Source organism: Megalops cyprinoides, chromosome 2 (assembly GCF_013368585.1).
Source record: "Megalops cyprinoides isolate fMegCyp1 chromosome 2, fMegCyp1.pri, whole genome shotgun sequence".
Lineage (NCBI taxonomy): Eukaryota > Metazoa > Chordata > Actinopteri > Elopiformes > Megalopidae > Megalops > Megalops cyprinoides.
The window spans coordinates 53,529,420-53,546,396 of NC_050584.1; the positions used below are offsets into that span (position 1 = coordinate 53,529,420).

General features: G+C 40.6%; 1 protein-coding gene across 3 annotated transcripts in view; it reads right to left on the reverse strand.

Annotated features, from left to right (window-relative positions):
- Positions 1-11,549: 11,549 nt before the first annotated feature.
- Positions 11,550-16,977, reverse strand: part of ddr2a (discoidin domain receptor tyrosine kinase 2a) — a 37,082-nt gene continuing 31,654 nt past the window's right edge. Inside the window, exons 7-17 of one of the 3 annotated variants that reach the window (XM_036520911.1) lie at positions 16,528-16,711; positions 15,924-16,164; positions 15,637-15,702; positions 15,021-15,157; positions 14,477-14,639; positions 14,107-14,336; positions 13,817-13,944; positions 13,162-13,359; positions 12,565-12,799; positions 12,070-12,219; positions 11,550-11,821 (exon numbers count right to left, since the gene is read on the reverse strand). In XM_036520911.1, coding sequence (XP_036376804.1) covers positions 11,690-11,821; positions 12,070-12,219; positions 12,565-12,799; positions 13,162-13,359; positions 13,817-13,944; positions 14,107-14,336; positions 14,477-14,639; positions 15,021-15,157; positions 15,637-15,702; positions 15,924-16,164; positions 16,528-16,711 — 1,864 coding nt within the window. In that variant the 3' untranslated portion in view covers positions 11,550-11,689. Of the gene's footprint in view, positions 11,822-12,069; positions 12,220-12,564; positions 12,800-13,161; positions 13,360-13,816; positions 13,945-14,106; positions 14,337-14,476; positions 14,691-15,020; positions 15,158-15,636; positions 15,703-15,923; positions 16,165-16,527; positions 16,712-16,977 lie in introns of all 3 variants that reach the window. The other 2 variants (XM_036520909.1, XM_036520908.1) reach the window with 2 other exon arrangements.

Here is a 16,977-nt window from a genome sequence, read left to right on the forward strand (position 1 = left end):
CATGAAAACTGGAATTCTAAGGTACAGCCAGTAAACTCTCATTAGAACGGTGCTTGCATCAGTGGAGAAGGTCAAAAGCAAGGCATTTTGGGAGACTCAAAGCCAGGGGAACCTAGTTGGCCTGTTTCAAGACATGCTCAAATTCAAACAATGGCGTCAAATTGTAATTTCAACAATGCAGCATTTGGAGCTAAGTGGGGCCGGTGTAGCACTTGTGCCCTTCCTTCTTCAGACTTCAATGCCACGATTCAAGAGGGCTCAAGAGCAAGTCCAGAAACCATAAAAACACCAGCCAGCCGAATTACGTTTTGGAGACTGTGCCTGAAAGATCCAGATTGAAACACACTGGATAAGGACAGACCTGGGCTCCAGAGGTTCACAGGAGTCACTCTGTCAATCAGATGAAGACAGGTTGCCAAGTAGCTCATTTTATGAGCACGGTCATCCATTCAGCAAAACATGTCATCCGACTCAAGGTAGAAATATATTTTTGTTCTGTAACAGGCTCATTATAAATAGTCATGCAGTACAAGTGCCAGCCATTGTATTGCTGTATTAGTTAATCAGTTACAATTATACAACAGCCATGCTGCTCTGTAGTCTTCATTGTTATTGGGACCCTTAAGGAAGAAATGCTTCAATATTGCAATGTTGTATGCTATTTGATCCTTGTTTTTGCTCCCTCGTTGCTTCCCTACAATGCCACAGGGCCCACATATAGAGCAGATCACTGTCCACCTGTCCTCTCACTCTGAGAGCACCTCTACAGTACAGATGACAGATACTAGAGGAGCTTCCTAGATGAACAGTTGCCATGCGATGCTATCTAGCCTTAGATCACCTTTATCAATTTCACTTTCAGATCATCTAAAACCTTTGGGCAGATCCCTAATGAGGTGCTTTGCATAATCTCTTTCAGCTGAATGGTAAACTGTTTAAGATGACTTTCTCATGCTTCAGTAATTATGGCATTATGCTTTACAGTGTATGGTGTATTCTGATAGTGGTGCACATAGGTGACACACAACACTGCTCTTTAGTAAGGTAATACACTGTACTGTACCGATCAACTGTATATCTTATAGAGAATAGAATATTTATGTATGACTGCACTGCTCTTAATAATTATTTTGGGTGGAGGACCCTTTTTGCTCAGAAATATGATACAAATAATTTAATATACATCAAATAACACATACAGGCACGTATCATTTTGTGTTGATGTAATGTTTAAAATGGGAATGGTTTCCCCTCAGATTTCCATCATTGCCAGTGAATGAGAAACTTCAGCTTCCTGCTCTTGCCACGGTAAATAACTGCTTTTTTTCCTCTGTTCATAAACTGCTTAAAGTCTTTTCAGTCTTTTCAGCAGAATTCAATTATACTGCAGTACTTAAAACTAAGAAGTTGGACGGCTATGCATTTCTGTATATAGGTCAGAAACATGCTGAGTGTCTCTTTAGGCGGCTTTTATGTCAGGCCTTGTTATAAAACACTGGGCTTTGGGGCGTTTGTCTAAAAGGATGTTTGTGTTAGCTTAGATACTGAAAGTATGCAATGTGGGCAAATGGACTACTTCAGAAGTGCCAGGGGGGCAATGACTATTTAAAATGTGGCAAATAGTTAAATCAACTTTTTCAACTGATCTTGTATTCCGAGCAGCTTCCATGTACATTGTTTTCTATGGCTCTTTCATTGATTTGCAGGGTGTTGTTAAGACTTCAATCAAAGTATACATGTGTTTATTGAAATAAAACACAGAAGTGAAGCAAAGATACAGTTGTCTTCTGTACTGAAAGAATTTCCTTACTGCTTAATGGAAGACATTTTTTTTCCACAGATAACGAACATCCCAGATGGATATAGCCTACTTCAACCAGAATTACCAGGTAGCCATCTTGTCCCAATCAATATTTCCCAGAATCCACAGGCCCACTTCCTCAGAGTTCTTAGAGCTGTGTCCTTCCTGCCGCCTGTGTGTGAGGACTCCTCAGAGACAGGCTGCTTATTGCTGAGCACGGGCCCCTCTCCCTTGGGACAGTTTTAGGAACTGCGGACGCACTTTTGCCAGTTTCTAAGCTCCCTCAGCATGATGTTCCAAGGTGGGGTCTGCCGCCGCCACTACTATGCCTCAGCGGTCATGTTCTGGCTCCTCTGTATCATCACTGCGGCAATGTTGCTCATAGCCGAGACTGCATTCAGAACACGCCATGTTAGAGACTAATAAAATTGTGTCTGACCAAAAACTTGTCTCATTTGTATTTTATCTGGTTTTTGTATTTGAATTATCCTGGGCATGTGACATAGCCTTGGGGTAGAAGTCAGTGCCACAATAAAATGTTTAGGCCTGTTTAAATGATTAAATGTGTATGTAAATGTTTAGATGCTACTTGTTCATTACACTGAAAAGGAGGCCTAGTGTGCACTTACAAATTGAATTGATTGGGGGGGAATGTCCTTGTGGGGCTGCTATTCATCAACAGGCACCACAAGTTACTGTTAGTCAGGAAAATGCAGAGGACAGAGGATGACAACTCACCATTATAGGGACAACTATCTTGCAGCAGCAGTTACACTATAACTTTAATTTTCCATTACAACTGCACTCAAGTTGAGTATTTAAAGATGAAACCAAATTAAGGGTGATTTGTGGTAAGAGGGTCAAAAGTCTCAAATGTACATCACAGTGTCCCAATCAACAGCCAAAGAGTCTAAGTTGGAAACAACAAACAGTCAAAGAGCAATTTAAAAAAAGTTTTATATAGCCTGTAGATTCCTTCTTTATTACCATAGGGTCAGCCATGTTTCAATGGAAAAAAACAGAACCTGTGATGATTTAGAAGTAGGATTTTTCAGGATGACAACAGAAATCAAAGTGTTCTGTTGTGATGTGACCTATGCTCAGGAAGCACCAAGGCCTGTTGAGTGTGTGGCTCCCAGTTTTCCATTAAACCGTTGTACTCATAAAACTTAAAATGGTACTATGTTTTATCAAGGGAACATTGTACGGTAACAAGTGAACAATGTAAAACGTCTCCTTTACAGTATGGCTGTGACGGTAATGATTTTTTCTTCCCGCGGTAATAAAGCAACAAATTACCTCGATTTAGCGGTTTACCTCCCCCCACCCTGCTCGACACAAAAAGCCAACCCATAACGTTTGCACATGAACAACTTGTTTAAATTTCTGCAAAGGCTGGAAGGCTGATTACAACTTAGAAAGTGATTGCAAACATACAAATATTTTACATTTTAACATTTAATATTTTATATTTTAATTCACATAATTCTGTAGGCTATACGATAATGGCGTCTGAATCAGCATGAACAGGTAGGCTATATGTAGCCGCATAAAAACAGTTTTAATTATTTTTCAAATCAAATGACAAATAAGAAGATGGTAAGGGAACATTAGGCTAATGGTTTTTAAACATGCAACATAATTGAACATTCATGATGTCGGTAGGCTATCTACTACAATCACTGCTTGAATAAAGTGCTGCAAAAAATCGAAATGTAGGCTACTCATTCTTTATTTTACGGTCTTTTTATTTTACGTGACAAACACAGATGTGCTGAACAGCAAATTTCATTTTAAACCTCTTCCGTTTGAACTAACAAAGGCTGTGAAGTAGGGCTGTGACGATAACCGCATCACCGCAATACCGCGGTCATGAGACGCCTACCGCGGGGTTGAGCTCATTACCGCAATTATTTATTTATTTTATTTCAACGTTAACGGTCGTTCGTGATTAATCTGGAAACTTTAACGCGTTAATGTTTTAACGCAAATTAATCATATTATCAAGTTTGACTGCAACTTCCTTCCATAATTTCATCGTGGATATTTACTTGGCTGAATTACTGAAAGGCGTGGCAACGCAGATGTGCTGAAGGGCAAATTTCGTTTTAACCCTTTCGCATGTAACTTATTTGTTATGGTATGTAGTGCGCGTGTTACCTTATATGGTTCGTTATGTTTTCATTTGCGTTATTGAGTTTCTTATAGATTTCAGTTAGCATTTGCTGTATTCTTAGAGTTAAATCGTTGTTTCTTCAAAGATAAAATTAGCGAGAATTTCTCCAATCTAGTGTTGTAATCGCACCAGTTTAATCACACCGGTGTGACCGTCTGCGCTAAGGGGTTAACTTACTGACTTCAGTCCAGATAGAGGAGCTGGATGATTATGATACCAGCAGACTATTGGTGGTGCCTACTGCTTATCTGATTCAGTGTTGCTATCACAGCAGTGTGTGAGATCATCTAGTTTGTCTGTTGGAAAAAAATGCTATGATGCTATGATCAATGTCTTACAATGACAGTGACTGAAATTAACTCAGTAATAGGGAACACCACAAGCAACACAGCAATCAAGCATGTGCTCTCACTGCAATATCTTCTGTTGGAATGTTTGAAAGCAGACACTTTTTCACAATCTGTATAGGACGCCTGAAATTAGACAAAAAACATTGTTAAGAGACAATGTTGTATGCTTCATTGGTGTTTACCTCTCATAATCTGGGATCTTAACAGGATGTCAACCTCATAAATGACTCCAGTGAAGGAATACACCATGCATTTATGCAAATTTGATTTCTAGCCATGTGCAGCAATCAGACAGAGGAATTTCTCAGACTTTGAACAAAATAATATTATCAGTTGCCAGCCTAATGGGGTAAGCTGCTTGGATCACAACTCCCTTTTTGCATTTGACAGCAAGAGAAAAAATGCTTTCAGATTGGGGTTCGCTGACTGTAGAACTCATATACAGCTGGGCTGTCCTGCACTGCTCGACTCTGGTCAGATTGCTTTCTGTGGGCACCAGCCTCCTTTTCATCTTTGACTTGTGCTGTACATTGTTTTCAAGGTCCAGTGATTTCTCATGGACGGATTCTGACATATCTTTGTCAATACACAGCTGAAATGCGAAAAGGCAATTGATGAATAAAATGTCAAGAAAACAGGTGCCTAAATAATGGCCCTGTCAAAAAATTCACATCCAAGAATGAAAAATAAAAATAGAACAAGCACTTGTGATTTGCACTTGTCATGGAAAACAAATGACCTTATATACAGTGGCTTCTCACTGTCCCATTTAATGCATTGCAGGGTATCAAAATGGTGAAATTGCTGAATATTACCTCCATTTTATTCCACAGGTCTTCCATATATTTTATTTGACTGATGGGGTTGAAAAGTGCTTACTTTTAAATAGGACCCCAACTTCAAAAATCAAATGCTGTACAAATACTGCATAAAATTCCGGGGCTAGGAACATATAGCCTATGGTGCTGGTATGGTTATCAATGTAAATTAATGCAAGAAGTTTAGTTAAGTAAATGTTTTTCATTCTCAGTTTCAGGTCTGGATTGTCACTGGCAACACTATTTACATATTGAATATTTTGCTTTTTTTGTTGCACATGATCCATAAGCACTGATCATTAAACTTGGAGCAATCATCTCAAACATCTGAAATTTCTGTGGGTGATCTTTTCCGTCTTTACACAGATTGTCCTCCTTCACTGCTAAACATCACATGTTTGCATATTTTTGCCTGGTTGGGAATTCTGAGATAGTACAAGAATGCCTGACACCATATCAGCACAGCTTACCATTATGCCCTACAAATATGTACATATTGCTCTGGAAATGTATAGATTAAAATGGCCAGTCTTACAAGAAGAGTGCACAGCAAGGGGAAAACTAGCTTGAATGTTTTTGTGTGGGGGCTAGGGCTGCTATACTGCGGGCTTTACCCACACAACTGACTTACACCACAAAACACTGGGTGGGATGTTTAACCAACATGTCTATTAACACATTAAGAGCTGTGGCCCGTGGGTACTGAGCAGACCTGTTAGTCATGTATATGACTGCTAGGAACTGTTTGCACACGTCCTGTGTTTTTAGGCCTCCCATGAATGATTTTTTGTTCCTGATTGTTTAGATAACAATCTACCGTTGCGAAATATGTTCGACAAGTCTAAAATAATGTCAGTGCTTCAAGACATTATTTGTTATATATGTAATTTAGACATGAGAAACTTTCTAGGAACTGAGGGAACTTCCATGTATATTGCTTTTCAAGACCACTTGGAAATGACCTCTGTGGATAAACTCTAGCTTGTGCTGTGAGCCTAGGTAGACTTATACCACTTCCCTCGCTAAAATCCTGGCTGCCAGTTCATTTCCCATGGATGAACAAATATCCTCTCAACCAGTTCAGCAAAAAGGGGTTTTAATTACTCAGTGATCAACAAGGTTCAGTACACAAATCAGTGTTCTTTACCAGTCCACATCAATTCACAAAACAGGGTTCTCTATACAACCCAAGCCAATATAAGCAATCCAAAATATGCTCCACATACAGAGCTCCCTTTTACCTTATTTACCCACAGTACTCTAGTGTTCAGGGGGCTCAGCAAAATCAAGGGAGACATTAGTTGCAAGTGTGTTGATAGTCCACTAGATGGAGCTAATTGTGAGTGCCATAGCAGTTTAGTATTCTGCCTACCATTGTGATTCTCTCTTGTTGCCAGTTTGGTTTAGACAGAGAAGGGTGCATTGCAGTATTTTTATTTCAACTGCCTGAGCACAGGGACAACACTACCAAAGCACATGTGTTTGTATACTGTATAACTTTGAATATATGAGAACTGAATATGAAAAAAACATTAGGCACTGTTAGAAATAAAATGAAATTCATTAATTCTGTTTCAGGATTTTAGATTATCTAATGAGACAATCCTGAACTAAGGAAAATGTTCAAACCTCATACAAAAATGTGTCAGCAAGACAGAAATCCCATTGGACCTGACAGGCCTGACAGCCAATGTCCATTTTTAAGCAATGCCTGAATGGTCAATAGATGGTGCTGTTTGAGCATTTCAGTGTTCTCTCAACACTGAACACCATGCTCATGTCAGTAGCCATTCATTTTGATCTTTTAGATCCTTCATTTCTGAAGGGCAAAGTCCCTCCACTGCCTCCATCAGCACTGGTGATATGAAAGGCTGAATCAGCTTGTGGAAAGTAGTACCGGCGTAGGCCCTAGTCCACATGAACACATCTCAAGTCTTTTACTGTGTTTGAAAAGGTTCTTGGCTTTGTGCTTTCACAGAACTCATAGGGCTGGCTTCACAAGGTCAGTCTCATAGCCTGAGAGTGCTTTGACCTCACCTGGGTGCTATAGCGGCCATTCATAGCAAAGTTCACAAGGTCCAAAGTGTACTCAGAGCTCTAGGACTCTGCCCTCTGGTGTGCTGGAGGCCATCCAGGTGGAAGCCAGACCACTTAGCCTTATGCAGTGATGTCCAGATTAGCAGGGACAGTTGGCTTGGCTGGCACGGCTCTCTGACCTGGATCAGGTAGTAAACAACAGAAGCCTTGCTGAGACAGAGCAGGAAGGTGTACTGTCTATGGGTCTGTTTAGAGAGCATCATGGCCATCTGTATCAGAACTACTGCTACAACCTTGCCAACTCTGTTCATCTTTACCATACAATACTTACAAAAAACAAAACACCCAATTCAACCATACCCACCGTACAATATCATACAAACTTTAATCTGTATGTGTGTGGTACAGCACCAGCATGGCTCAGATGGCCTCTGCTCCTCCCTTCCCCTAGGCTATGCGCTCCTGGATGTGACTGTCCCAGGGGAGTATGTGTTCACACAAAAGAGTGATTGAATGGGACATAAGAAAAGGAGCGGATGATGATCAGAGAAAACTCGAATAACTTACCCTTTTGGACCCGCCACCAAAAGAAAACCCCTCATTACAGAGAGCTCAACCACTCAGACCACTCATGCCGACTTTAGTACAACTGTACAATTAAGTTCAATCAGACCACCTGTTCTAGACAGCTGACTAGACTATAGCTAAGTCACACTCATCTGATGTCTATGATGCTGTGTGATTGGATATCATAACAGGATTACATAACAAAAGTGTAAATGTAAACCTAAATGTTTAACCAATAGTGTTGTGACGGAAGTGAACCTAAACATATTGATGGCGGGTTGCACAGCAACAAAGGCATTATGATCCAATGAATGTTCCGTAACTTTCTTTCTTTTCTTTTTTCAAAAAAGACAACCCCACAACAGAAAAAGAATTTAAGGCATTTCATTTTATTTTGATTGTGGGCAATATTAACCAATGCAAAACAGACTGAACTTTTTGTATTTCAAACAAACACAAGTTCAGTTTTCAGGGAAAATATACTTGAATACAACAACAAAATAAACAATAATTGAAGAAACTTGAATTTCTCTTGTGCATTATGACACTGATAACCGCTATACAATATTTACTACTATACAAAAAAAATCATAATTACTATAATTGACAGATCAATAAGGTATGATATAGAGCATAAATTCCTATTTTAAAATCCCTTAAAGACTATAAATGAGTCCCTTTATCCAAATGAAGTCAATTAACTACCTCATGCTTTGCTATAGAAACAAGTCTAAACTGGCAGTAAAATTGCAAAACCACAATAAAAACTCTCCTGATATTTATGTTATATGTACAATCAGTTCTTCCCAGTATCAGATAGCAAATATCACTGTTAAAGCTCCCAAAAAAATTCAATATTTGTAATGTATATAAAGACAAAAACATTATTCAAAATTATTTTATTTTTGCTAAAATATTTATTCAAATGCCCAAACAGAAAGTAACATTTTTGCTAAAATTATGAAAAACATTTTTTTTATACAATGGATTATTATATAACATTACATAACATATAAACATTATGACAATGCATCTCTTCTCTTTTTGTTCCAGTGGAATCTGAATATAGAGTGAAAAGGTTGGGACAAAGGTGTCTTGTAAGTGGCCAATATAAGTGGCCCAAACATAAAGCAAAGTTAAACTGTACTACTGGTTTTGGGAATACAGGCAGCAGTCATATCTAGGCCAGCTGGGAACTGATAATTACTCACGGACTGGATGTACAGTCTAGGTGAAGAGACTTTATTGGGCTTTAAATGCCTTTGAGAAGGAATGTTTTGTAGTTTTGGCCCTGTAAATGGTTAAGCCAGTTTTCTTGTGTAAACAAAGTGTTCCCATGAAGGCACCATGACAGTTTTTAATTAATAGTCCTTACTTCCAAACTGAATAATGACATTTTGACTCAAACACAACAGGTCCTCTGTCAAACAGCCTATTACTACACATTTACAATTCTAGACTGAAGCCTTTGGCTTATAACATTTCGGCAACATTCTTTTGGGTGAAACATCTGAAAATGATAATCGTCCATTCATTTCCTCAATTGATGGATCCCCCAAAGAAAACCATAAACATTATAAACCTTGCAATTTTCCTAGACCAAATTTCTTCGCATTTTCAATCTTGTCACATACTTACACGCATGAGCTTACACGCCATTACACGTACAAAGGGAACATGTGCAATGTGAAAACACACACGGTTTTTTTCATTATTGACATACAGTACATTTTACATTCTGTTCACTCCAGAAACTTACTACAGACCCTCTCCAAAAACTGCTGTAGTGCATCTCCAATGTCCAGTATTCCTCCAATTTAACTACTGCTTTGTACTCAAGCATCATACCTATTCCTTTAAGAAATCCACAATGAACATTTTTTTGCACAAGATAATACTGCCTATTATTATGACCTCTTTGTATACCAGTTCATTTATCTTTTTTATACAGCATTTGGATTTTCTTTTTGGTAATTATAACCATTGTTTATCTAAAATGCTCACTCGCAACAGACAGAACCATTCTTAAAAAGGCACATCTAACAATTTAACATTTAAATATTTAAATGTATCAATTATAATGTAAAGGCATTGTGTGGATTCCTAAATGAAAATGGCTACCAGGTAACAATCAAAAAGCAGTAAGACAAATAATTAAACAATTGGAGATGATTGATATTGACCACAACATGTGTTATATGTGTTCTATGTTCTATGTTCTAAGTAGCACATTTAATGCTATACAATGACAAACTAAATACAAATATGAATGCCAAACACGTTGTACCCTTCTTGTAATATACAACACTCCTGAAGTGCACAGATTCAACACTGGTGAAACATAACACAGAGCCAAGTACCATGATGTGTCTGTATGGAGCACCCTGTGGCTAGTTCCACATCGGATTCATCTTGTCAGAAGAAAGCTTGACTGTGTTCCAGATATGGACATATGGTGTGCATTTACCTTGAGATAAATATAAAACTGTTCTGTAAACACATGCTTCAAATTTGTCCACTAGGCCTGTATCATGAAAATACACAAAACCACCTGCAAGACCCTGTCAGTGTTTGACTTGAGATTGTACTTAAGTACACTGAATATTGAAATTAAGCAAACATCATTATAAGTAAACATATAGTTATAGTCACAAAGTACCAGTACAAAGCTAAGAAATGGCCCCTACTGTACACAGCTACTTGAAGTGCTACATGTTTTTATTTACATTTCTGTAACAGCATCATTTAAAATGAAAAAAAATGCCATTTTATGACATTCTACAATTTTTGTTCAATCGGTTCATGTAATAACACATCAACATCAAAAATAAAAAGTCAATATTATATAGCTATACAATGCTACTGATCCAATATCATTGTAGAAAATGTCATACATGTATTTAACTGATGGAAACTCATGGAAAACAAGATAAAATTGAAACTTTACACACTTTAAGCCACAACATAAAATGTTAAGCTTCCCTCCATAACACAATCCTCCACAAACAGAACAGAAACTTAACACAAAATTCTCATTATTGTCTTTGATAAACTATGAGGTGTGTGACAGATAACAAGACTTTATATCTAAAATATGTATTTCAAGTATCTATGCCAAATAACTGAAACTTTGAAGCTGATCTTTAAGTGGACCATTAAGTGAGAAAGGCAGACCAAATGAACACAAAAATAATTTGGATAAATGTCCTTTTAACATATTGTGATTTAACAAGACCTTAATACACAATAATTCCTAAAGCAATTCAAAATCTAAAAACACTTTCATTTATAAATGTCTCTGACATGACAATTTTTGGTCCCAGCTAGGAGTGAAATACGGATATTTGTTACTGACATGAATTGGATGGTATTGGTCTATGTTTGTCCAACACAGTTTATCATAGACATGTATAGGTGAAATTTTACATTCAAGTAAACATTGTTTCTGGCTGAGGTGGAAACTTTTGTATTTATTTCTAATAGACATAAAGTCTTAATAAAGGTGAAAATGAATGCTTAAAAAGTGCTATTACTCTCGCTGCATAATTTCCCTTTTGCTTTTCCTCTTTGGCTTATTAGGAAGTTATTGAGTTACCTGTACACTGGCACAAAGACTGAGAAAGCTCAAAATATTTTTACACAGCAGTAACTACTCTCATATATAATAAAGGGAATGTTCTCCCCTGGGTTGTCCTTTTTACCCCATCAATGAGTGTGCGTGTGCACACGTGTGTGTATGTGAGTGAGTGAGAGGGAGATGTGGAGTGTGCGTGTGTGTGTGTGTACGTGCTTGCGCGTGTGTATGTGAGTGAGTGAGAGGGAGATATGGAGAGTGTGTGCGCGTGTGTATGTGTGTGCGCGTCTGTAAAGTGTCTCAGCCTGGGTGAGATGCTTGGAGTCCTGTGGGCACACAAAGTCTCTGAGCGTGCCAGCCCTGACACTAAACTTGGCACTCTAGGAGCGCTCGGTGGATTTCCTGAAAGGACGGCCGCTCCTTTGCGTTTCTGCGCCAGCAGCTCAACATCAGTTTGTAGACTGGGTCGGGACACATGGCTGGCTGTGGCAGGTAGATCTGGGGGGGCATGAGACAGGCTGACGTGAGTGCCATTGTGGCTTTACCACGTATCATAACTATTACCATCATCATTAGTGACATCACCATTATTGTCAATAAAAATTCTGCTGCCCCTATGACAGCATATTGAAATATAAATTAAAAATTAAACAACCAAAAACCCAATACCAAACACAAGATGAGACTGATACTGCACGCTGGGAATACCCAGGAGCCATTTCAGTGTGTTGAGTGTAACCCCTCACCTGCCGTTTTTGGTCCCTGAAGAATTCGCCGGTGTTCTCAATGACCTGCTCATCAGTGAGCTGGGAGTATGGCTGCTCCTTGCAGAAGGTCAGAGTCTCCCACAGTGTCACGCCAAAGGCCCATACGTCGCTGGCAGTGGTGAACTTGCCCTATGACAGAGGGCAAACAGACACCGCTGTTATCCCGTTCACTCTAATCGGCAATGGAAATTCAGTGTATACTCTCACATTCACATGCTAGCTTCATGATCCAACATCCACTCAACCAATCAATAAATCGTCACACTTCATAAACTTCACAAAAAGAGTCACAGAGCATTTAAGATGTACAGGATCAGCATACGGATAAAGATGGATGATATACTGATACACATGATATACAGATATGAGGCAAGGAAAAATGAAAGGACATTGGCTACAATTTCCCTTTGAGAGGGATTTCAAAGGCCACAGCTACACAGTAAAAGCCCCTCAGATCCCAAAGTGAGTCCCTACCAGCAGGATGCTCTCCCAAGACATCCAGCGGATGGGTAGTACTGCCCGGCCCTGGATGCGGTAGTAGTCCCCGCTGTACAGGTTGCGACTCATGCCAAAGTCAGCAATCTTTATGGTGTAGTTCTTTCCCACCAGGCAGTTGCGCGTCGCCAGGTCTCGGTGCACGAAGTTGAGGGAGGACAGGTACTTCATGCCAGAGGCGATCTGTGTAGCCATGTACTGCAGGTTACTGTAGCTGGAACACAGCAGAGAGGAAAGGATTGCAGCAGTGAGTGAGGTTGAAGTACCTCTGGGGTCTGGTTTTAGACAAATACCTGAGGGAAGGATGTATGAGGCAGACTAGCTATTACGCATGAGATCACCTGACATCAAAAGACACCTGAGATCAAAAGAAATTAAATCCCTGCCCCAACGCCCAATTACAAATCATCCTGGTACCAGTGAGGCTATTCATTCCCGCAAGGCCTGATTGTTACCACATTCATAACTGGAAACATGCAAGTGTCCCATTAATAAGAAGTGGTTTGATCATATAAAAGTGAACAAAGATAACAGGAATGATAGCTGCAGGAGTCCAGGCTGGAGCAGTACATTTACCTGACAGTGGGTGCGTTACTGAGCAGGGCCATCTGGTCCTCTGGCTCGTGGCGAGACAGGAACTGGTTGAGGTCTCCGTTCTCCATGTACTCTGTGATCATGCAGAGGGGGTCACTGCAGATGCACACGGCCAGTAGGCGGATGATGTTTGGGTCTTTGAGCCGTGACATGATCTTTATCTCTTTCAGGAAGTCATTCCTGTGTACAGAAGAAGGAGGGTTCATTATACATGGGGCGGCAGTGTAGCATAATGGTAAGGAGCTGGGTTTGTAATCAAAAGGTTGCTGGTTTGATTCTCCACTGGGGAACTGCTGCTGTACCTTTGGGTAAGGTGCTTAACCCAGAATTGCCTCTGTAAATATCCAGCAGTATAAATGGATAATATGCAAAAATTGTAACCTATGTAAGCTGCCCTGGATAAGAGCATCTACTAAATAACAATAATGTAATATACAGAGAAGTCTACTAACACTCAGTATGCAGAGTAGGAAAGTGTTTTCTGTGGTAATACCTGTGAGAATGAAGTACTTTTTAAAAGTCTACTGCTTATTAGACAACCTCTAAATAAAATTATGCACAAGGAGTTTCTGCCAAAAAAGTAATTTTACTATAATTGAACAGCTGTGTCAAAAAGTAGGAGACGTGGGTCTGTTACCTTGCGTTCTTGTTAGCATCTGCTCTCAGCATCTTCACGGCCACAAGTATGGGCTGGTTGTCACTGATTTCAAAAGAGAAATCATCATCCATGAAGTCTTGCATGCCTTCCGCCTCACATAGGTGCACCTGGAAGCCCACGACCAAACAAGCAGAAAAAAAGAGTTCAAATGAGTTCTATTTCCTCCTTGAGAGGCCTTTTTAATTCTTAGTGTCAAGCATTTGCTGCCTCCCGTGTGCTCTCTGCTTACATCTGACGACACAGGACTCTTTCATGTCTGGTTCCCTCACCTCTCCAAATTGTCCCTCTCCCAGCTTCTCTTTAAATGTCAGCAGCTTGCGGGGAAACTCCTCAACGGCAACGTCCTTTCCAGACAGCAGGTCCATAGTGATGGCTGGCACAGCATAGGTATTGCTTCCTGTCACCCCCTGAAGGTTGACAATGTCGGCCTCTGCGTAGTGAGGAACGCCCTCTTGATTGCTGGCCTGAGGTGACTTTGCTGCTGCACTGGTACTTGCTGCTAAACACACAGAATCACCTGGTCACAATCCAAATTTCCCAAAATGTCACTCCGTGTCTACTCTCTACTGAAACAAAATATTACTGACATCCAAACCCGTATCTCTGGGACTTCCCCCTGCCCCCCCTGGTGTGACTCACCAGCCTCCTCCGCGGACTGGGAGAATTCCGGTAACTTGCGAATGAGGCGCGAGGGCTCCTGGTAGTCGGGCCCCAGAGGGAAGATCCTCTCGTAAGTGGAGTTGGACTCCTGTTCGCTGGGTGATGAGGAGGGGTTGTTGTGGTTATAGGTGAAGGTCTCACTCTGTATTGACAGACTAGCAGTTAGTTCATCGTCCAGCATCCGCCGAGAGGCCTAGAACAAAGGATGCTGAGTGAAGAAAGCCATATGACCAGTCCTCTCCCACACACTGGACACATTCACATTCAACACCATCTTTAAGGAAATGAAACTAAGACAACGTGAACGGTTCAGGGGTAAACAATATCAAATATATGTTTTTTTAATTGAGTAATTTTCTTTACACAATCTGTACCAAAGCATACATTTATTAGAAACCTATTCAAATCCAAATCCTGCCACAGTAAAGCTAAACTATAAAACAGCTGTTGAATGTAAAATCTAATCCTCCCATACACTTCCACTAAAGCACATTACTCCTATTTGTAACAAATGTCCCTTCACCTTCTCCAGCATCTTCTGCCAGACTTGGCGCCACAGAATGATGACAATAATGGCCACTAAGATGAAGATGATGGCCACCAAACAGCCAATCAGAATCCTTGTGTTGCTGTCATCTACTTTGTGGGTGGGGTCATCCCCTGAGGAAGACAATGCAGACAATGCTTTAAAAATAATGAACACTTTTGGCTAGACGTCTTCATAGTTTCATCTGAGCATGAAGGGTGAAAGATGTCCCTGTGTGTTAGGCAGCTAATAATTGGCTGATACCAACCCTCCCATGCTTTTCTAATGACACCAAGCACAGCTTGTAAATCCACACATCTTTCAATTTCACCTCTTGTGAGGCCTAAAGTATTTTCAAGCAGTCTATTGTCCACTGCATAGCCTGAGTTGGATCCTGTTGGAGGTGGGCCTCTGTTGGGTACAGTTAGCATACTTGGTCAACTATATTGTGATCCAAAAGGCTTTGGAATTTTTTTCACCCCTAGTATTACAGTTGTGCTCTGCAACCTCACGTTTTTAGTTGATGGTCTGCTGATGAAGCATATACAATGAGGGGCATAAATAGAGCATAAATAGAATGAATAAATAGAATTAAGGTGCGGGTAGTGCTAACCTGGTTGAGTGCTGGTGGGGGGGCCAGTCTTTGGGGGGGCCAGTGTGGTGTTATACACGGCAGTATCTGAAAAAGAAGAGACGAGTACACATCAGGATTTCATCATTCGCAGTTCTGAGGCTTTCACAAACCAATGGCAGATGGATTCATTCAGGAAGTGTACAGTGTCCTTCATCCATGTTTACTTTATGCTATGCTCTGGCTCTTGCGTGTTTTCCAGTTCAGGGGAAGCCCTCCAGGAATGTCTTGCTGAACAAGTCAACTCAAGAGGCCAAGTGCTGCTCTACCTGACTGGAAGGTGATCTCGCTGAACATCATCCAGATGTCAGCGAAGTAGTACTGGCACTTGATGGCACTGGCCATGTGGTTGTAGAGGGAGACAGTGACGAAACGGGCGCTGGGGTTGACGTCGTCCATGACGGGGCTGAAGGAGATGGGTGTGGGCTCCCAGTCCGACTCTGAACGGAAGTAGCACACCACCTGCCGGAAAGTCTTCACCCTCTTTGCGAACATGTTGTTGCAGTGCACCTGCGCGGAGACACAATAACATCAGGCGGGCATAGTCCTCAGCAATTTAAAGTGGAGCAACTGGAAGCTGTTCTTCATTCAGAATTATGGCACTGTTTAATTGATTTCTATGAGGTAAACAGTAAAAACAGTTCATTTTAGAAATTTACACTGAACGTCCTGAAGGTTTGTAAAACCATTCGTACTCAGTGAGCGCTTATTTTTAACGATTCTCTCACATTCACATGCAAACAAATCAGAAACAAAGCGTCATTTCAAAGTACTCCTTCTCTTAACCTCGAAAACACACACTGAAGCATGGCCCTTGTATCTACAGCTTCGCTCATTTCTCCACTTAAGAGAACAGAATTCTGCGTCAGGCACCTTCATAGTGGTGAAGTTGCGGGTACGGTCAAACTCGAACATGATTTCCACGTAGTTGTTGGGGAAGCTCTCGTTGGTCCAGCCCACATAGTCATAGCCGGGCCAGACGCTGTAGACGTGGCTGTGGGTGAAGTCATCCAGGCCACACATACCATCTGTCAGCTGGCCCAGACCCTCTGTCATACTACGAGAGAGAGAGAGCAGCCTTTTACCTGGAGAGGGCAAAACCTGACCTTGTCTGGGCATATGCTAAACTGAGACTTTCAACAAAATGTTAGAAACAGTTTGGCTCAAAGCTGAAAAACCATATTTCTATTGAGCTTATGACTGGAAACAGTAACTGTCTTTCACCACTAGGTGGTGATGTTTTCTTGTCTAACGGTCACTCTGGAGCTTATGACTGTATATAGAATGACTCATTTTGCAGCTTTATGGGCCATTTTCTGGTGT